General features: G+C 35.4%; 1 protein-coding gene across 1 annotated transcript in view; it reads right to left on the bottom strand.

The window, feature by feature from the left end:
- The window catches only part of LOC103773139 (ubiquitin carboxyl-terminal hydrolase 47-like), a 24,412-nt gene extending 2,725 nt beyond the window's left edge, over positions 1-21,687 (bottom strand). The window contains exons 1-14 of the mRNA XM_008940495.1: positions 21,631-21,687; positions 18,371-18,574; positions 17,783-17,896; positions 16,561-16,699; positions 15,008-15,104; positions 14,330-14,475; positions 13,433-13,512; positions 11,786-11,935; positions 5,649-5,744; positions 5,412-5,564; positions 3,852-4,019; positions 1,725-1,856; positions 950-1,026; positions 592-647 (exon numbers count right to left, since the gene is read on the bottom strand). Of these exons, the coding sequence (XP_008938743.1) occupies positions 592-647; positions 950-1,026; positions 1,725-1,856; positions 3,852-4,019; positions 5,412-5,564; positions 5,649-5,744; positions 11,786-11,935; positions 13,433-13,512; positions 14,330-14,475; positions 15,008-15,104; positions 16,561-16,699; positions 17,783-17,896; positions 18,371-18,574; positions 21,631-21,687 (1,669 nt within the window). The remainder of the gene's footprint in view (positions 1-591; positions 648-949; positions 1,027-1,724; positions 1,857-3,851; positions 4,020-5,411; positions 5,565-5,648; positions 5,745-11,785; positions 11,936-13,432; positions 13,513-14,329; positions 14,476-15,007; positions 15,105-16,560; positions 16,700-17,782; positions 17,897-18,370; positions 18,575-21,630) is intronic.
- Between the last annotated feature and the right edge of the window lie 236 nt (positions 21,688-21,923).

Genomic DNA, 21,923 nt, shown 5'->3' with positions numbered 1-21,923 from the left:
CCTGGTCTGAACTGAAATAGAATCTTCATTTTCCACTGCATTATATTTCAAGGATGAATGAACCTGTCAGCTATTACTTGGGACAAGGCCTCGATAAACTATAAAAAATAAAGTCAGAGAAGCTAAGATTTGTTTCTGACCATATAACTTATAATATATTACCTCATCTAATTGAAACACAAATAATTATGGCTGATTATAAAGTGTAAAACTTTGTCATTATGAAATTCTTACATACTCATTTTTAGAAAAATAGGGGTGGGGGGTGGGGTGGGGTTATTCCACTGTCAATCATGGCACCATATAGTATTATAGTTTACTCAGTGTCACCCAGTATATCTGTATTTTCCTGATATCCAAAATACTAAAAAATTAGAAAATTTATTTTGTGATGACTTTCTAATGATCAATAAAGGATTACTACAAAAAGTGTAATGAAAAGCTATAAAATACTTTCCAAATGAAAGTTACACTAGCTTACACTAAAAATACTAGTACCACCATCCTCTTAAAATATTACTCATGACATGTAAAACACCTCCTTATTCCATAACAGAATCTTACTAGTTAAGAACTGCAAAACACACTTACTTGCATTTCTCGTTGGATCCTTCAGTCTGTATATCAGCATGTATGCATTTGTGGAGCTAGTGGAGAGAATAGGTATACGAATTTATCAGATAGGAAGACAAAACTGACTTCAAAAGTTGATTTTTTTTTTTTTTTTTCCAGTAAGAAGCTTGGTTGTACACACCTTCACAATACACTAACCAGATTTTCAAAAGTAAATATCACCTTATTTTAATGACCTGAAACAGCAGTCAGGATAGTTCTTACAACTATTTGAAGCATCTACCATCAATTTTAAGCTAATAGGTTAAGCACATACACCTTGGCCATTCATCTGATTACACTAAATCACTACCAGAGAGATTACAGCACTACTAACCTAGCAAATGCGCTGGAATAATAGCCTCTGCTTCCAGAAGATCCACCATATGTTTTCTTAATATCTTCCTGAGTTATCTAACAGAAAATCAATTTAATGATTATTTGAGAAACTTGCATTAATCAAGATGCATTCATTATCATTAGGAAAAACAGCATTACATAATTAACATAATACTAATAATTCTAATAGAAATTTTTTTTCTGCTTATTTGTTCACATGAAAAAAAATGGCTTCAGATTGATGTGCCTATCCATTTTATAGCAAGTGTAAATATGGTATTTTCTTTTAGAAGTAGGAACTTCTTAGAAAAACAATATCCAGGTTCTTGACTGCAATAATATTTATGAATATATGTAACACCTGAAATACATCAGCAGGACAGATTCAATAGCACAATCCGGGCTGTAATACACTTCTCTAAGCAAGAAGCATTCTTCACATGTATAGAAGGCAAAATTCTAAATGCAGCCCAGTCTGTACATGAATAAAGACTTCTTTATGAACCATCCTCCATTCACCACCAAGAAACACTCCTGAACCCAACACACAAAACCCCATAAGTTTAAAAAACCCTACAAATCAGTTAAGCTAATGAAAGAAACATATTTATATATGGTAGGACATTAGGATGAGAAGATGAAACAAAGCAAATGCTTGAAATACCTGCACATAAAATCAGTTACATTATGTGTAAGTGAAAAAATGACATGCAAAATAGAAGCTTATTGGTCCATTTATGAGTATGCAAGATAACTAAAAATACTATTTTTACCTTGCTAACATGCTGATCATTAAAGCTGTACCACTGGTCATCACTGAAAGATTTTATACAGGCATAATAATGGCCACCAGCTGCACTTCCAGAATGAACCATAACAGAAAAGAGCTCATACAGTAAAGAATTCTGGGGAGAGAAGAAAAAAAGTGTAATATATATTAAGGAAAGAAAAGGTAATTAAATTATAATTTTAAGAAGTTTAAAAGCAGTTACACAAACCCAAACATATAAATAGTTATAAGTTATGAACCAGATCTGTATAACAGGAATGCATTGCTGCAACAGACACTTAAAATCAGAGCTCTGATATACTACACATGATATAAGAATGTGTAGTAATGGAAGTGGAGAGGAATTTCTCCTTTTGCTGGTGGGAAAAGAGAGAGAGAGAAACAGAGAGAGAAAAGACCAAAGGGGGAAAAAAAAAAAAAAATCATGGAAACATTTTTCTAAGTGCCTTAAGGCATTACTGTTACTACATTTCTGTACAAACTCTGAATTTGTGAACTCCTAGCTAGCTAGATATTAAACACATTTCCACATGAGAAACAGAAGTAATGACCAACTTCCCTGGAGCTATAAAGTTTAGGCTTATTTGCTATCTTCCTTCTTCGCACTCTTAACGTATTTTGCCAGCTGTGAACGGCACCACACCATTCAATGCTTATCAACACTCTGCATTAACTTCTCTCACTCTACCCTGAGTTTGCTGTCAACCTTTTTTTTTTTTCCTTTTTTTTTTTTCCAACCACCTTTCTTTTCACAGATAAATGGATGGAGATAAAGGGTACTAAGTACATACCTTCAGCATCGTGTATACATTAAAAAATAAAATCCCACAATACTGGCTCAAGAATTAAATATTTTTAGGTTGTATAAAGGAAATGCTCTGTAAATACTTAGCATATACTGCACTAGTAAGATATACAAACCAAAAAGCTAACAACACAGCTTGACAGTAACTTTGGCCAATTAATTCATGTTAGTTATTCTCAAGGCAAACTAGCTGTCGGCACTAGGGCATGACATCTGCATTACAGAGATAACAATACTCAGTCCCTGTGGCAGTCAAGTGACTATTAACATCTGTCTTTTCTTCCAGCTAAGATTGACAGCATTCACAACATTTATCAAAAAAACCTCTCAGTTAAAGGTAAATGTAAACAGGGACAGATGTGCAGATTACTATGTAGGTTAGCCTTTATATATTTATGAAAGTAGCAGTTACAGACAAACAGCTTCCTAACAAGTCTGAATAAAATCTCTTGGCCAAATTTCAGATGAGTTCACACATGAAGTACACATTGTAGATGCTACTGTAACAGCCCAGATTTTTGAAAGATTGTGTACTGGCAAGAACACTCAATTAGGTTTCTCGAAGATCTCTGCTACCTTTGTCCCACAGAATGACTCCTATCTCAAACTGATTTACTGCTCAACTCCTTTACATTAACTTGATATCACTGAGTAGTTAACATTTAGACCCATGACTTTGTCTATATGACCTTTTTATAAGGACAAGAAATGGATGGCAGAGACTGATCAAAACTTTGCAATCTTTTCCTACTAAGCTACAAGATATTTCTGCAGCCAAAGCTGGTAGGCCTTTGACAGTTGGCCTCAAAGAAACAACACTGCTCACAAGAGAACGCAGTCTTCAGTTTGAGGGTCTGCTGCCATAAGTTATCTGGGAATTCTCAATCAGACAAGCTAGGAAAGACCTTTATTCTGAGGTGACCTCCAAATCAGCTGGATGCTCTCCTTTGCTGTAGTGCCAGTTTTTGGAATTTGGCTAAAAAATACACACTCCACCCCCTTGCCCCACCCCCAGTATCAGAATTAATTATATGTGCATCATTTCTGTTTGTGGTGGGTTTTTCCTGTCCAGCAATTGAGCACCCATACAGTCACTCCTCCCCTTGAGTGAGACAGAGAATCAGAGAAAACCCCCAGTTTTTACTGCTGAGCATGACACTACAACAGCAGGGAATATGGCCTGTAGTAGCTCTCTGGTCAATTCTGGTGCTGTCCAACACTTTTCAGCAAGAGTTAACACATTGGTGTGCTATCAACACTTTCAGCTTTCAGTACAAGTTTGTGTTTTTTTTTTTTTAAACATACCTTTTCAATGCAAACTTTAGAAATTCTTTCTGCTGCACTATTGCTTTCAAGGCAGATTCCTTCATCAACTCCATCATCATTAGAAAAATCATTGCTCATCTGATCACTGTGACAACTGCCTTCATTTTCAGCTCCACTATCAGTGCAACTCTCAGTCTGAGGAGACTTCTTAAAAATGAACACATGCATACTAATATTATACAACATTTCAACTTATAAAGAACAAGAAATAAAAGTACATTTTCAAAACAAAAAAATAACAATTTGGAAAACAATGAAACTCCTCAAAACCCTACAGATCTCTGCAGCTCAGCATTGAGAAGAGATTTGTTTGTTACAGTCTTCAGACTACCTCTTAGATCAATGTTGTCTGGAATTGTGTGCAATTGAATGTTAATTACCTGATTCCATACTTGACAAGACCATATCTGCTACCAGCCTGTTCCATTTACTAGTTAATTCAATTAAATACCTGGAAGTCTAATATCAAGCAACATATCCTATTGTACCGCAATCAGAGCTGATTTCTCTAGAAATATTTTCATCCACAGTCAAACATCTTTTTCAGTTTCAACTCACTGGATAGAGTTAAAGGTACTGCAGTAAGACTGCTTACTCTTCTATTAGTTTAAAAGCACGTTGTCAGCAACACTATGAATACAGTTCATTGAGTACAAGTAAATATATCCATCTCTTACCCGATCCTCTTTCCTCTGGATAATTCTTTCGATTTCTGACAGCTGTTAATTTTGTCTCAAGTTCTATTCTCCCAGATCTCTCTCTTCATTCTCACTCAGCACGCCCACCACCCTACCACCCCCAACACTTTGAGAGGTATCCAATTGCTTAAATGACATACTTCATATACAAAGGTTTGTATACATATAAAGTCAGAAAAGTCTCTCCATATGCATATCAGTGTAGTATTTGGCATATACCACTATAAGCTAGCAAAGTGACAAAGTTTTCAGAAATTGAATTAGAGGAATTATTTTCATGCAACCTTTTGGAGAATGTAATTGCACAACATGAACTTTGGCCAAAACCAGAAGAGTTAAAAGCAAAAAGATGGAAGTGAAAGATAAAATTAGAAAAAAAAATATTCTAATTTCTACAGCGTACAAAACATGGTGAGTCGGAGGGAAGGAATTAATCATTAATGTTCTCTGGATAAACTTCAGTGTTCAGAGATTCAAAATTTTACATCACTTCTTGTGAACAAACCAGATTCAGACACAAGTTTAAGAAATACATTTCATTCTGAATTTGCAGTGTATCTAGAAACCTTGAGACCTGTATTTTTGAATCACTCATGTGAAGATAAAAGTAATCAGAAACAGCATAGAAACCCTAGTGTGATTAGAAAACATGTTTCCTTCTCAATGTAACATAAATCCACGTGGACAGATTTTAAAACTTCAAACTAAAACACTGCCATGACTAAAGAACCCTTTATGTAGATGAACAATGCTGTTAAAATGGGTTTATCAGATTGTCACTTTAATTTTCTTAATGAGAAACTTCAGGAAAGTTAGACTTGTCTGAAACCAAACACTTTACCTCATCTTCAACATCAATGAAGACGCTCATGTCTAACTCCTCAGGAAAAGTCATACGATCATTGAGTTTAATTCTGTGCATAGTGGTATAATCAAAGTCAAATCTTTTCAACTGTAATGTCAGCAGATATGGAAAATGCAAGAACCGCAGACCCTAAATGAAACAAAGACAACATTAGGTAGTCAGGACTGGTATATACCAATAGTAATTTTGGCAAATGATTTGGACAGTCTTTACCTTCCTTGCATCACATTTCTTCTTACATCGTTCACAAAAATACTGATTTGGGCCATCAAGAATCTCAGGCTGAATGAAAGCATGCAGTGCTTCTTCCTGATAACAAAAAGATGTTACCTGATTTTTAAAGAATGTTTACTACGTAGGTATAAATCAGAACCATAAATTTACACTGAGATTGCAAACACATACAAATCACTTCAATTAAATCTACAACCCAAATTTGATTGACTAACTTTGGTGAAGACAGAGTCGGAAAAATGTGAAGAGAAACCAACCTTTCTACCCAGCCAGAGGTTAAACAGTCAAACCACAACTACTCATAACTATATTTCATTCAGTATTTGATGAATCCAAATTGCTTTTGTTTTAAGAAACATACAACACAAAATGAGACTTAATCCTGTTATCTTGCACATCACATTCAGTCATGTCTGTTCAGTCAACTGTTGTGAAAAGCTTATTTTTAACCCTGCTTTGCTCTTGTTCTCACAGAATTTTGACATGGTGGTTCTGCACTTCAAGGAATTTTTCCCAACAGATATAATGCAATAATTACTGGAGGGGACACATGGTCACAAGACACATGGCACGAATAAATGTTACCCATTTCCTCAGTGCCCTGCCTGAAGACAGCCTAAGTCCTATTCTACAAAGGGACTTAGGAAAGTACATCTGAAAATATGAATTGAAATGAAAGGTGGGGAAAGGACAGAGGGGGAGCATCTGAGATTCACTCTCACAGGAGTAAGAAGCAGATATGGCCATTTCCTGCAAAGACAGAACTAGCAACCTAGTATAAATGTTATGAGGTAACAGGCCAACAACTGGAATTTCATCCTCCGACAGCTGCCTCAAAGTTCTGTCACTAATGCTTAAATCCAGCAGTTTAATTTCTACTTTGCTCCACTTTGCAGCAAACAATATTCAAAATACAAACAAACTGATCATTAGTCCTCTCCCTAAAATAATTTGCAACAATTACATTGCACAAAAGTTGTATATATTTGACAACAAACTTACTAAAACAAAATTCACTAAGAATATTGAGATGGGTTCAATGAAGAATTTTACTCAGAGACTTTAAAAGTTAAAATCTTTAACCCAGCCAGCTTGCAAGCTGATACACTGGATTTATGAACTCCAAGTGGAACCCAGAAGTTCTCTGCTCGCACATGGACATGAAAACAAACCCAACCTGGGTATTTAGACTTCAGTTTAAAGCAATGAAGATCAACAGAAACAATGCTTTTACATTGTCTCTTACAAACAACTGTAGATGTTCCCTGAAGTCTGAATAAGGGGCCTAACTGGGCAGAGTAAACTCACTAATTGTAACATTGCTGGCACAGAACTTTAGACTTAATATCTAAATCATGTTATTTGAGATGTCATGCACTGGGAGGAAATCGAAGATGTGCCAAGTTCTTCAAAAAGCCTCCAATTCTTCCCTTCTCTCTTATTTCTTTGTAAGAACTCAGGGAACCAGCAAGAACAATAGTTAAAGATTTTTCAAAAAGATTTGTTGCTGTTCTAGGAGAAAACTTTTTTAAAAAAAGGACTGTATTCCAGGTGACAACTACTCACAAATGAAAAATGTGCCAAACTCAATGGAACAACTGTACATTGAAGTCAGCCCTCTTGCTCTACCATTTTTGGATCCAGCCGGAAAAGCCTTTGAACAGCCCTGAAATTACAGCTCTTTGGCAGAGAGACTCTAGCCATGAAAATATTTTAGAGTTTGAATTGAGCTGTTGTCTATATATTTACTTCCTAAATGCTACAGAGGCTGAGTTGCATTTAACTAAAGGGCAACAGATTATGCACTAAAATTTGAGGAATTTCAATCTAAAGTGTAAGAAAGAAGACTAAGCAAGTTGCAATCCTGCTTAAAAAGAAAAAGGCAGGACCAAATAACTGCACTTTGCCTATTTGGTAGACTATTCAAGGAATTAATATTCAGAACTTTTTAAATGAAAGCAAACCAGTCAGTATACACAGAAATCAATATAGAAAACATCACATAATGACCACAGAACTCTCTCTTATGAATCAAATGCAAGTTAACAAATAAAAATACATTTCTAGTGTAAGAAAAAGTTTGCAATTCATGTGTCAACATGAATATGAATGAATGGGAATATATCAATGATGGGACACAAATGATTACGTAATACTTACGTAGACTCATGTGATGTGCAGTTTAACAAGGAAACATACTATACATTTTTTACACATGGAAAAAAGTGACAATCCTTCAGACTCCCAAAAACTGAATTATTACGTTACTCTTGCAGTTTCACTGCTTATCTCACATAGCGAGCTGTGCTTTGAAAAACCCAATTAAAACTCTTCAGAATTCAATTTTATTTTCGAGCTATATGAATATTCACGTATTTTCCAATCCTTTTTCATGGAACAGCACTGTTCCTCAGGTTTAGTCATTTGTATCCTCTCCACTGTACTCCTATATAACCTTTACACCAGTCAGTTATGCTGATCAGGATGTTTCTTAATACAATTCCTACTCTAATGCAGTTCATCATTTTCTGCTCTGACAGTTTAGTCAGAAAAATCAATGACAAATTTTCTACGCTGCGCAACCTGTCACACGACATACCCCATTTTTGTGCAATTCTGTTATCTTTGAAGACATAACTAATATGTAGCCTTAGAACCACTACGCACTTCCAACATTCCCAAATACACACATGCTTCAAAATATACCATAAATGATCAGGCAATTGATTAATATGACAACCGCCATTTAGATTTTTTTTTTTAAACAGTTCACCAAATCAAAAGCACTATATAGGCTGAAAGAGACTTCCGGAGACCACCTGATCCTAACTCTGTTCAGAGCAGGTCCAGCTTACAGGACACTGCTCATGGCCTTGTCCAGCCAAGTTCTGAGTATATCCAGTTTTTAATATTGTGATTATGAGGTTTGTAACACTTAGCATACTAAAATGCAATAACAAACAGTGCAATCTAGTTATTGTCTGGGTGAAGATAGGCACTTCAGACTCTTCTCCACAAAAATGCATTATGATATAGTCAGTAGTTTAACAGGTATCTTGCTGCAAGCATTTGCAAATGTAAAAATTGTAAAACGTGTGAACAGGTGCAGTAGAAAGTTTACGGAAAGTTACACAATAAATAGCAAGGCAAAACTGTTCTTGGACAAAACTAGAAACTAATTGCCAACGCAGATTTTCAGAGCTCATCTAGTTTTCCCATGTCCAAAGAACATGCTCACATAAAAATGCAGGATCCTGTTGTTACCAATCTAGCTTAAAAAAAGTAAATATCGTATCATCCATGTTCTAACTGCCCTCAACAGTTTTAGTTTGCCAATGACAACACAAAGTGATTTCACACAGAAGTCCAAATTTCTGCCCAAGAAAGGTCTACTTGTATGCATATTTACACCCTCAAAAGAAAAGCTAACACTTTGTGACAATTAGCAACACTTAATGAAACAGAACTGTACTTGGTGCATCTCCAGAATATTTGTATTATTATTAGTCTATTTGTGTTACAAAGAAATTTCCACTTTTTTCTAGTAAAATAATTTCAGCATCACAGATAATTCCCCACTGCATCCACTCTTTTCTTAACTGTTCTTGCAAAATTTTCCTTATGTAGACAAAACACCAACATTAGACATCATCTAAGAAGATTTTTTAAAATTCAGGCATCTATACAAAAGATACTGGCACCTACAATAACATGCAGGTGAATTGCTGGTTCTGTTTACCCCCCTTGAAATAAGCTATATATTTTTATATCTGTATTTCTACTGACCTCAAGAAAAGACTGATTCAGGTTTACTTAAACAGCACCCTTAAATAATGCAGATAGTATAAGTACTTTTTCAGAAACTTGAGATACATACTAGTAAGTTCTCAGTGCCCTAGAGCTGCCCTAATGAGTTTGTAGATATGTAGCCTTACTACATGAAATTGGGGGATGGAGTGGGGAATCAGAATAAAAAGTTCAAAAGTGCAAACCTTAAAGACATGCTAAGAAATTTCAGAATTAGTTCATATTAGGCAGTAAAAGCATAACATTATCCTTCCCAGTTCTTCAATGTTCCCATGTACTTAGAAGTAATACATATATATAGTTAAATGCAACATTTCAGGTATCAACATTTTTTTGGCAGTACACAATGTCGAACAGTGGGATAATACACTTTATGTGGCATTCTACAGATTAACCTTACTGCAAACTCATACATCCATTCTCTCTTATTAGAAAGTAATGGAAAATCACTTACCTCTAACTAGAGTTCTTTGAAGGTAGTATCCTCCTTAGATCCCCTATCTTGGGTTGTGTCGCCTGCTGCAAGTTCCCTCAGGAGCTGACTAGCAAGGTCTCAAAAGTTTTACATTCCCTTCTATAAGCCCTATTAGCGCATGTGTGAAGTTTTTGATCTCTCACTCATACCCTTTTACCTACACCTATTAAATCACCATCATATCTATGGATCAATGGAGGATACTACCTTCAGAGAATTCCATTTAGAAACAGGCGATTTTTCCCTTCTCCAAAAGCAAGTATCCTCCATATCTCCCCACTGCTGAAGACTACAAAACTAAAAATTACATCTGCTATAGATAATACAAATGCAGGGAGGAGAATCAACTGAATATAATTAGAATATTAATTAAAAAGGCTCAAAAATTGAAGCATCAATACAAATTGCAACCATGTAACTGTGTCACAAAAAAATCTTAATACTATTTTCCTCAGTGTAGTAAACCCAGTAAATGCTGATTTACAAAAGTATCAAATACTACTAAAAGATTTTAATCACTAAAGCTTTCTGTGTTTTTACAAATATACAAAGTCCTTTTTTAGCATTCCACTAGACTTCTCTACTAAAGGAAAAAAATTTCAGACAAACGTACAATGCATTGTTAAATGCGGAATATTAACTACATAAATTGAATAGTTTTAATTACTTTAAAAAGAAAAGTGTCATTAATGAATAAAAATACAACAAAAATGTTGGTATAGGGAATATTTCTAGAAACAAGTTTTAAAAGGTGAAAAGGGAAGGCAAGTACATAAAATATCAATCCAGCTTCAAATAGCTGGACAGTTCTTAAAAGAACTCAAAGGACTTTACTAACTTGAATCCTTTTTGTAAGATCAATGTCCCTCATCCTTATTGCTTCTTAAAATCGGTATTCAGTTTTAAAGTATGAAGTACTTTGAACCTACACTACTGTTTAACCTAATCCCAACAGTTCTTAACAGAATTACTGTTAAGAATTACAGATTATTAGTGATTAAAGAATATTGCCAACATACTAAATACAAAAGGAAAACTATTTTCTATAATAATTAATCCTGTTAAGCCAATTACACAACAAGTGTTTGTTTAAAACAACCTTTACTGAAAGACACATTTGAATTCTTATTCTTTCTTACAACTTCATCCAGTGGAATTTCACAGTTTATGATCACTTCCTTTCAGGGGTGTGGAAAAATAACCCAAAAAAATTTCCATAGGTTTACTAACCAATGTATATGCTTGCCAACATCAGTAATGCTGGAGCAAATGTGACCAAGAACACTGATATATAATGGGATTTTTTTATTATTAAATCGCTTGTTAAAAGCATATGGTATTTGAGAAGTGAACTTTAAAAAGCGCAGCAACAACATGGCAATTAAACTAAAAATCTTAAGTCAACATTCTGTTCTTTCACTAAGATTTTCAACAATGCTATGAAAATTTAGCAGATGTGCCAATAAAGAGAACAACCCAAATAAAACTTAGTGATCTCACAAAAATATCTTGAGTAAATGCTGAAGATTTTATCAGGAAGAAAATAATTGATTACTACAGCCCTAAGGCAATGAAGTTGCATTTCCCCTCCCCTTATACATGCACCAGTAGGACTCATTGAAGGGCAAAAGAAAAAAAAAAAAAAAAGAAAAAACCAACCCAAAAAAGCCAAAAAAAATCTTCTAGAACTTGCTAGCTGGTTCACTGCACAAAGACGAACACCCCAAGATGGAGTATCTAGGATGATACTTACCATGTAACAAATTATACCACTGTCGCATTATGTATTCTATGTGTGTATGGATGCACTATTAGTCAGCATAATAGTACACACCACGCTAGCAAACGCCTGGTTGGAGCCGTACGGCCGGATGACCAACGGGATATCCAGGTAAGTGTCAATTCTCCAGCCTTCATAGCCACATTCTAGACACCTTACATAGTCCTTCAGTTTGCCTTGGTACAGCTGATTTATAAGATCCGCCTAAAACAAACAGATATTCAACAGAGTTTTAGGGAAATTAAAGATTTCCTTTCTTTCATTTTAGAAGAAAATACCTTTTTAAAATTGTCTTAACTGCATAGCTACACATTTAGAATATGACTCCCCAGCATCCACATCTTGATCATACTTGATGTCATACTTTCCTGTGCCACAGCACTGCAGAAAACACACATCATATGAGTGCCTCAAACCACATTGTATAAGCTCCTGAAATGCTGGGGTCTGAACTCCGAGCCCTCGAATTAAGGTTGCCATATGGGTGATTGCCACAGCCCTTCATACAGAGGGGGTGAGTTTGCCTTAGAGCTTCCCCCCAGGGCGCGGCCGGCCCTGCAGGGAGAGCCAGAAGGGAAATGAGCCCCAGGGGTCCCGCAGTGAGTTGACAAAGGTCAGGGGGCTGCTTGGGGATAAAAGCTGGGACCACTGGCAGGGAGTCAGGAGTGTCTGCTCTGTGGAGTGCACTCCCCAGAGCTTCCTGGTTCAGGAGAGACCTCCTGACTCTCCCTGGAGCTGGGCCCCAGTCTGTTTAGACCTTTGTGAACGCGGGCTGATCGGGTGAGAGTCACTATGTGGGCACCTTTCTCTTATGTGCTTAGCTTGCTGGTCTGGCTGTTTCCCATGCCAACTGTGGGAAAACTTGGGCCTCTGTTTGTACCACCTGTTGTGGACTGAGTTACATCCTTTGTGAGATCATTGGGGGTGGCGTCAATCATGTACGAGCTGATTGATCTGTTTGTACCCCCAGCGATCATTCATGCAATGTCCTTGTCTATAATACAGTCTGCATAATGGATTCTCTTTCTGCTGGTGCTATCATTTTTGTTGGGCCTGGTCACTGGCAGAACAGTTCCACAGCACACTTTACAGTCATGTCTTAAGAGCAACTACAAAATTAGCAAAATTTATGTTTACGTTTTAAAAACAAGCCTCATCTTGCAGACATTGTTCAGATTGATGATGCAGTCCTTACCCCGTCTCCAGAGTAAGTGCAGAAATAAAGGAAATATTTGCTAGTCTACGCTGTGAAAACTGGCCTACAACAAGCTGGCCTCTTCATCAGAATGCAGCATGTGCTAGGCATATACTCCTAACTTTCTCCTACATTAGCAGAGTGGCCTTGAGCTTCAAGACCCCCCAACATAGCCTAAGAAACACTAACAGGGACAAAGCTATCACAGGGTTTGCACAACTACTTTCTGCACTTCAAATAAAGACCAAGTAATCCAAAGTTCAGAATATTCAGCTTTTAATCGGGGGAGGAAAACGTAAGCTGCAGACTCTTGAAAGTTGTACATTGGAGTAGCTTAACTATGGCATCAAAGAAAAAAAAAAAATGGCAAATACTGCATATTTTCAATAACCTGGTATTTAAAATTCAGTTATATGTTTTTGATTTTTTTTAAGATTGTTTGTGAAAAAACAAAACTTCACCTGCCACACCACTGAATGAATGTAATAAAGTTTTTATAAGCTTACCTGTTCTGTTTGCTTCCATTTCTGCTCCAAAGCATCAAACATGACTCTACAAAGCTCCTGTACATCATGTTGCTGCCATGCTATTAGAAATAGAAATTAATCTTAATTAAAACAAGAAATGTTATTAGCCCCAACGCTAACAGTAGCTTGAGAATAACTCCTAAAAAGCTACTAATTTAAGTCGGTACCTATTATTTACTACATTATTCACTATTCGGCCAGTGTTCAAACCCACAAGCAGCTGCCTCTCAAGTTAAGTTAGAAAAACAAGCAGTCAGCTTGCTCACAATGTTTATGCAACAAAAGAAAAAAAAATGGCGTGCATAAACAAGCATATGCTAAAAAGAACACAGAAATACTATTATGCACTGTTATAAAATAAACTAGTTATGACTTATTTCCCACTTTGTGCTGATTCTCTAAAACTCAGTTTTCAACTGAATCATCATGCAATTACTCCATAAAAAGATCGGCAGGTTACGGAGCAAAATTCCACTATACAAGAGTCAAAAAGACAAATACAGTGTTTTATTTTATGGAATTATCCATATTATTCTGTACTTAAGTAGAACATTTGAATCATAAATGTCAAATACACAATTGATGCAAGTGTTTCATAAGGAGTTACATCTTTAGAAACAATTAACAACCATATTGGTAGCTTAACTGCAAAAATATAATGCTTTGTACTTTAACAGCCTTAAACTCAAAGACATAATTTTTTAAAAGTACACACCAAAAAAAAGTATCCATTTAGGCTATTTTGTTCCCATTGAAACAAAGTGGATTGTAGTAATTGTTTTAAATTATTCCAGTGTTTTTCCCCATCAACTGCAGTTTAGGTGCCTAACAGAAGCTGCCGAAGCAAATGAGACAAGCTCAATAGCTGCGTATTACCCTCACTACTATCCCATCCAAAACTCCGTGTAACATCTGTTGTTTCAATTGCTCTTTTTTTGCTGGTCTGCAGTAAAACAAACAGTCTTTGAAGCTGGTAGGGAATACTTGTCACAGGATCCTCTTCAGATTCTTCAAATTCCCACCTATTCACAACACAAGATATTTGACAATTAAAAATGCTTTGAAAACCTTATTGAAGAAGGCATTTAAATCAGCATTTATTATGTTTCAAGGAGCCTTCCAGTTGACAGGTTAACTGCAGTTCTGTTTCTTAGGAAAAGTCAAATGAAATCGATTTCCATTTCAGCAGTAAATAGCAATACTATTCTTTAAATGTACAACTCTAACATGAATGAAGTAATTTTTGAAGCCATTTACTGCACGAGCATAGACATGAACTGCACTTAATATCAAACTTAATTTCAAGTTTCATGTTTTCATGATGGATCAAATTCTTTAAAAAGCTTGTCCATGCCACAAACAATAACATATCTTAGTATTTTACTAAAAATCCAAAGCTTTTAAGCAGCTATAATTTATAGTAGTCTATCCAGCTTGTCATCCAAGTATGCTTTTCAGTATCCAAACAAGGATTGACAGAAGGAATTCAAACAGGTCACCTACAAATATATACCTGCACAAATTTTAGAACAGGTTTGGACGATATATACTCACTTATATAATGCATTTCTAAATTCTGGAGTCATGAAAAGTGTTTGTAGAAGGCTGTTCAAGTAGCAAGTCATTGCTTGATTTACTAGCCCCACATAACCTAAAAATACAGGGAGAATAAGATGAAAATAAAGGGAAATGAAGTAAGAAGACAGAAAATCACTTTAAGAGTTAAAATATTTGACAAGAAAATAATTCTGGGATAATATTTAAGAATTACATCCAACTGTTTTCATTTTTGTTATTTACACTATAAAAATTGAGAGAATAATAAACATTTTCATTTCTGAGACCAGAGTAATAATTTACCCAACAAAAATAATTTCCCAGAATGACACAAAACTATTTTATTGATCATGAACTATGTGTCATATTAACAACAAAGATTTAATGTTGAATACTGTATTAACGGGAACATGGGTAACTACACATTTTAATAGCAGATTTAAATAGTGTAGAGGAAAAAAAAGAATTTGTGAAGAAACAATTGTATACTAGCTTACTTATTGCCTGATGTCAACTAGAAATATTGTTGTCACAGTGTGAACATAATTTGTATCTATATTGGTTTGTAATATCATTTCAGAACTGTAAAAAAAAAAATCTCAGCAGTGCCCCCACACACATAGCTTTTAAATGCTAGTCCCATAATAACCAATTAAAACACCTAACAAAAACTAGTGTCATTTTTATTAGTGGAAAAGAAAATTATTTACTTATATCATATTAAAACCAGTTGATAAATAAGGAGCATTTACTGAAGCACAGTGTAATAAAGAAATGAAGTACTAAAAAAAAAAATCTCAGTTCCATACTAGTAACAAAAAGGCAGCTACTCTATGTAAAACAGGCATCTTCTGTGAAGAAACTTTAGAACATGTGTATTTTAATGATTTATTACTTTATGCAGATTATCTTCACAGTTATAGTAAATAAAAAAAGGTGTGTGCTAGATGAACTTCCTTCTCTTTCAAAAAAAAACCTCAAACATGCATGAATTGGTGTAATATCAATGGCATCTTTGTGTCTGCTCCAGAAATGCAATATCAGGAATCCCCGCAGGCAGCGCAACGCAGGCGCCTGCCCTGGGGAGCCAGGCAGTGGAGGATGAGCCTCCTGGGGAGGGAATCACAGCCCAGGCAGAGCAACTGCAAGGAGAGGCTACAGTAGGAAGTCTTCAGTTAACACGTGGAGTGCAGAAATTTGGCAACAGCCCTTCTGTAACAGAGTATCAAGAACTCATTACTGAGAGTGAACACACAGCTTGAGGTGAATAGTCTTTGGTAATACAGTCTTGACTACTCAACTAGGGCCACTGAAACGGAGGGCCCTGACAGAGAGCTTGAATTGCACTGTCCCAGCTAAGAAAAGGATGTGATACAGCTCTTGTGCCTAAAGTGATACAAGAATATTGTACAAAACATGATGGAAAATGTAGTACTGATGCAGGGGTTTAAAAATAAATTGCAATTTATTTCAAAGATCAAGTGCTGCTATCTGAAGATATGCTAAAATAATTACAAATTAGCATTTCCTTACAGGAGAGAATGCTATACCTGTCTCCGATTTGCTCAGGACTGAAGAATAAGAATAGTTTTGACTGGCATAGTCATTGGTACAGCCAGCAGAGCCTTCTCTTGGAACAGGGCCTACAAATCTGTCTTGCACACTGTCATCGGTTGAACCCAACTCCTCCTGAAAACATAAACACAATGTTTTATGCAAAAAACAGAGAACAAATTTTTACTGAAACACCTACAAGTTTTACTCCTTGATCTCATGGCTAAGAAATCAATTCTGCTAAGAGTATCACACAAGTTTTTGCAGATACACAGTTGCTTGTGTAATTTGAATTCTGCCTTCCAAATTCTCAAGCCCTTGAAAAATGGTTCTTCACACATTAGTGGAAACAAATGCCCTTTAAAATACTGTATAATCAAATGTAGTACCATAATACATACAAGCAAGTAAGTTTTCAGTTAAGCATCTCCTAGGACTCCTGAAAAAAATAGAATGAGGCTTCCCCCCACCCAACCCCCACCCCCCAATATAAAAATTACAATTCAATATTCTTTCAGAATCACTCTCAAATTCTGATCTCAGGCACAACAAAGGCTAAGCAGCCCAATAGTATGCTATTAAGAGTTGAGTAACGAATCCTAATGTATCAATAGTCTATCCAATCCCTGATTTAATAAAACTGCAGCAGTGTTAAATCTTTCACTGCATAATATTTCAGAAAACGAAAATATCAAATATTTTGTTATAGCAGACAGCTGCTTCTAGCAACTCTGACAACTCTTCTTTTTTTTTTTTTTTTAGCTTTTACTTTGTTCTTAAAGGTAAATTTGGAATCAGGTAACTGTTGTTGATACAGGACTACTGTTTCTGTACGAGTGGCCTAGTATTGCTTTCAAACACCCAGAGGAAAAGGATTAGGTAGATGATTAAAGCTCTATTGTCAAGACCTACCTTTAAATAAGTCAAAAATTAATTAATTATATAACCTTAGAAAATTGCTCACAGTAAAGCATTACATAAATATTTGACAAGCATGAATAAAAAGTGACAGCAAATCATTACTAATGGAATTGATCCTACTCAGGAGAAACCTGGAAGTGTAAAATAGTAGTCTAGAAGTCTGTTGAGAAGGGTCCAGAAGTAGTCTATTGTATGAAACGTGCAGCCCAATTTTATTTATTTTTCCCACCTCCCAAGAGTAATATACAGAACACTCCAACAGTACAGTTTATGTAGCTGAGTGAACATTTTACTTACCGGCATTATATGAGGCTGTTCACCATCTTTGTCTGTCAAATGCAGAAAGTTCTTCTTCCCTGGCTCAAAACCAGCATCAAGAATAGTTTTGTCACTGTTCTGATCTATTGGAGTCTGCTAAAAACCAAACCAAACAAAACACACACTTTTTAAAAAAACAAAAGTTCTATATGTAACTAACAGATTCTGACAAAGTACATAAGTACATTTCTTGAAGTAGCTTCTGACACACTAGGAAGAAAATATCCAACAGATCACAGACTTCAAAGGGGATTAACTATCATGAGTGTTATTAAAAATACATACTGATAATGAAAACTAGCACTACATCTGGATGATCATGTTAGTTTCATTCAACGATTAAATACATATATCAATTAAGAGCACATTTTGAGAGTAAAATGTAGATACAATATAAAATAAAATTCAGCCAAATCAAAATAGCCGTGTCAGTCTGCGCTGGTGCACCTACTACACATTTTTTTACAGCAATTAAATGAGCACTATGCAATACAGATAGCACTTATACACAATGTGAACATTTAAATGTTTGCTATCAAGAGGAAATAAAAAGCACTTTTACCATACCGTATCAATTACATTATATCCATTTCCCCACATTAAATCAAAAGTTCCATTCACGTAGCCCACTTTTGAAGCCACATCTTCAAACAGCCTTTTAAGTGGTGTGGAAGCTGGCAAGTTCAAGGTAACACGCTCATTCACTGTCTTGGAATTTGTGGTATCTTGTATTATACATAACACCCTGGGTTCCTCAGCAGCACTTTCCACCTGAAATGACAGCAGGCAATTGTTATTTGTGAGTAAAGTTAAGAGTATTTTGGAGTTTAACTTAAAAATCAAAACAAGACTTCTGCAATATAATGTAGTATATTTTCATAACCTAAGAATTCTAAAACCAGACTTTATTTTTGAAATCAGGTATAAGAAAGTTAATAACTAGTTTTGTAAAACATGTGAAAAAAAGTTTCATTTTTATAGAATAAGAAGGAATTTGTATGGGTGGATCACCATATAGAGAGAGAAACTCAAGTTCTTCAAGAATTCCAGCCAGTAAGCAGATAGAAGACTGCTTCAAATGAGGAACACATTTTCGTATCACCAATTCAAGGTCATATTTTGATTTGACATCATCATAAAACCTGCTGAGGTAGAAGTACACCTTCTGTGATTTTTTAGGAATAAAGCCCAGATGATCTGTAAAGTTCTAAATAATCTTGGAAGCTGACCATTAAACAAAGTTTCATAACCAAGCTACCAACTTTCTTCTACCAAATTCACTGCTGTGTGAGTCACAGGAGAAATTCCTCTGCCTGAATAGAGTAAAAAAATTAACATTGCCCAAATGGCTACTAGACAAGGTAAAGAGATTCTAAACAGCAACTTCAGTATACCTGAAAACAGAGGAGTAACAATTCTCAATGAAGGTGGCAATAGAACTGTGGTGAAATTTTACAGACCCAGGTACGCCAAGAAAACGGCATTTTCCCAACACTGAAAACTCAGAAAGTCAAAGATATAAGCACCATCAACCCATTTTCTAAATTGAAAGAAATTTCTAAAGTTGTAGAACAAGAAGGAATAACATTTAAATACAAGCCACACAAGAAAGCATCAGATCAGTAAAAGGACTAACTTACTCCCCAAGGACTTTCAAGTTGTAGCACACAGAAAGCCTTAGCAGCTTAGAAAGCTTAGCAGCTTGTCAGAGCACCCATATCTCAGTCCATGGCTAAAGAGCATATTTTCTAATAAGGCAGCCACATGCAGTGCTATCATGATTTTCATTAATAAATGGCAAGAACTGTGTTCACACTAGAAGTCCCATGCACATCATAAGCATCTCCTAGAGAATAAAGAACTACAAAGAAGATCTAAAAAGTTCAGCATCTCTTGTATTTCTACACAGTCAGCGTCACAACATAGATCACCACCACTGAAGTGGTACAGGCCCTTACATCGTCAACCCTTTTGAAAAGAACAGAGACATTTTTAGCTGATGCTGCATCCCTTCATTTTACAAAATTTCAAGATTAGCTGACAGCCTTCAAGCAACTATAAAATAAAATGTTAGCTGGTTAACATTTATTCCTATCATCATCAGAGAATCATTGTCAGAGAGGGGCAAATAAAACAATACACTACTCAATCTGTACTGTATTAGTTTGTTTTAAAATGCAATTTATCTTAAGACTTTGAAGTCCAATTTCTTTAAGTTTATCAAATGTAATAACCTGTATGGAAATCTTGATTACCTGCATGCTCAAAGGCAGTCTCCAGCAAATTTGCAACACTTCACCTTCAAACATTTAATCTTTACTGAAGAACTGTAGGTTCCAAGACAACTAACAACTATTCTTGAAACACTTTAACCACACATTAAGAATACACATTTTAGAAGTCAAAGTCATTTTGACAAATTATGTCTGCACTTTCACCCACAGCACCCACAGAGACAAGCAGAGCTGTACTTGAGTAGACTAACATTAAATTTCACCGGTGATTACTTCTCCTGGGTTCTTTCCTTTAAATTTCACAACACAGGTGTTTTGTTTTGTTTTTCTAAGCAAAAAGCACACAATTTGTCTCTTTCATTGTGTGGTTACAAAAGGGAAGAGGAAGCTGCTTCAGTGGTCTACTTTCTTGATTTTTCTGGAGAAGATCAGCAGCAGCTAAAAAACAACAAACTCAATATCAACCTACACTTATGACTCAGATTCTCCAGTAGAGGTTTGCTCTGGGTGGAAGCCCACCCTCCTCTATAAACAGTACAGAGAAGATAACATAAGTTAAAATAAGCATATAGAAAAATGTAAGTTAACTCGGATTTAGTGATTCCCATATTAATTTTGTACTTATCCTATAACATGACCTGCTACTGTCATGTCAGGAATATGAGCACATCAAGAATAAAAGTTCTCCACTGGAGACTCAATTCCTTGTCCTACTGCCTTTATATAACCAATACCTTAGCTTCCCTCCTCTCTGCAGAAGATAGCTAATACACTGAACTTCTCCCACTCACTTTTTCCACTGCCTTACAAGGTGAATCAGCTGGGACATAAATTGGAGTTTCTACTGAAAATAATTAGATACATAGTATCTGATGGATGGAAATAACATTAATTGAACAAATTACAGAAGATTTGCCAGTTGAGTTGCTGGATGTTCCATGTCAGACAAATCCTTTCTTCCTTGTTCACAAATGGAATTCTGACAGACTGAATTGGTTTAACTGAGGGTTAGTACAGCAAAGGGTTTAAGCTATCGTTCATCATGCCACTGCTTCAAGTTGCTAATTGTAAATAAAACAAAAATAACCTCAGCTCCAATCTGTTCATGGCAAGCATTCACACATGCCATCTGAACTATCAGACAATGATGCAAACATCTTGTTTGTGGCTACTTTACTGTAAAAATAGCATAAAAGGCAATATTGGCCACTGATAGGCCTCTAAACTATTTTGACAGGCTGTTATCAAACCAAGTCCACAAAGTAAACACAAAACTTAATTTTAATCATTACATAACCCAAGATATTATGACAGCTACCCAATTCCACTTTTTAAATGAAATACTAGAGGGCCGAATCCCCCCACACCAGTGTAAAAGCATGTAAGCACATACTCAGTTTGAAGCTTCTTGAATTGAACAGCTTCAATTAAATGCTATCAAGACTGTGTTTAATATGTACATAATCTTTGTATTAAAGAACATGCACAAAAAATTCAATAGTTCATGCTTGTGTTAAGAAATAAATGCTACAGCATCGTGCTGTTACTATGTATAATGGTTATCATTTTATAAAGTTCATTTAATCTATCTACCTGTGAAAATTTCTTCTTCATTTCAGCAAAGATACTTTGTCTGCAACGCCAAAACATATCCTATAGTATATGAAAAAAAAATTAACAAGTCAATCTTTCAGAATAGTAAATTTATTTTTTTCATAAAGTCATTTTTTACAGTAAAAGTAAAATATGGTTACTGAGTTCCAAACCATCATTCCAAGATAACTTCAAAAGGACTGACCTCCAAATACTGGAACAAGTCCTCTATTAAAATAGAGTATACTGAACTTCATGTTAACTTTTAAATTATCATAGGGGTGGTGTTATAT

This window comes from Merops nubicus, unplaced genomic scaffold, assembly GCF_000691845.1.
Source record: "Merops nubicus isolate BGI_N331 unplaced genomic scaffold, ASM69184v1 scaffold15145, whole genome shotgun sequence".
NCBI classification, from domain to species: Eukaryota; Metazoa; Chordata; class Aves; order Coraciiformes; family Meropidae; genus Merops; species Merops nubicus.
The sequence above is the reverse complement of the archived record's forward strand: the minus strand, read 5'-3'. Positions and strand labels throughout refer to the sequence as shown.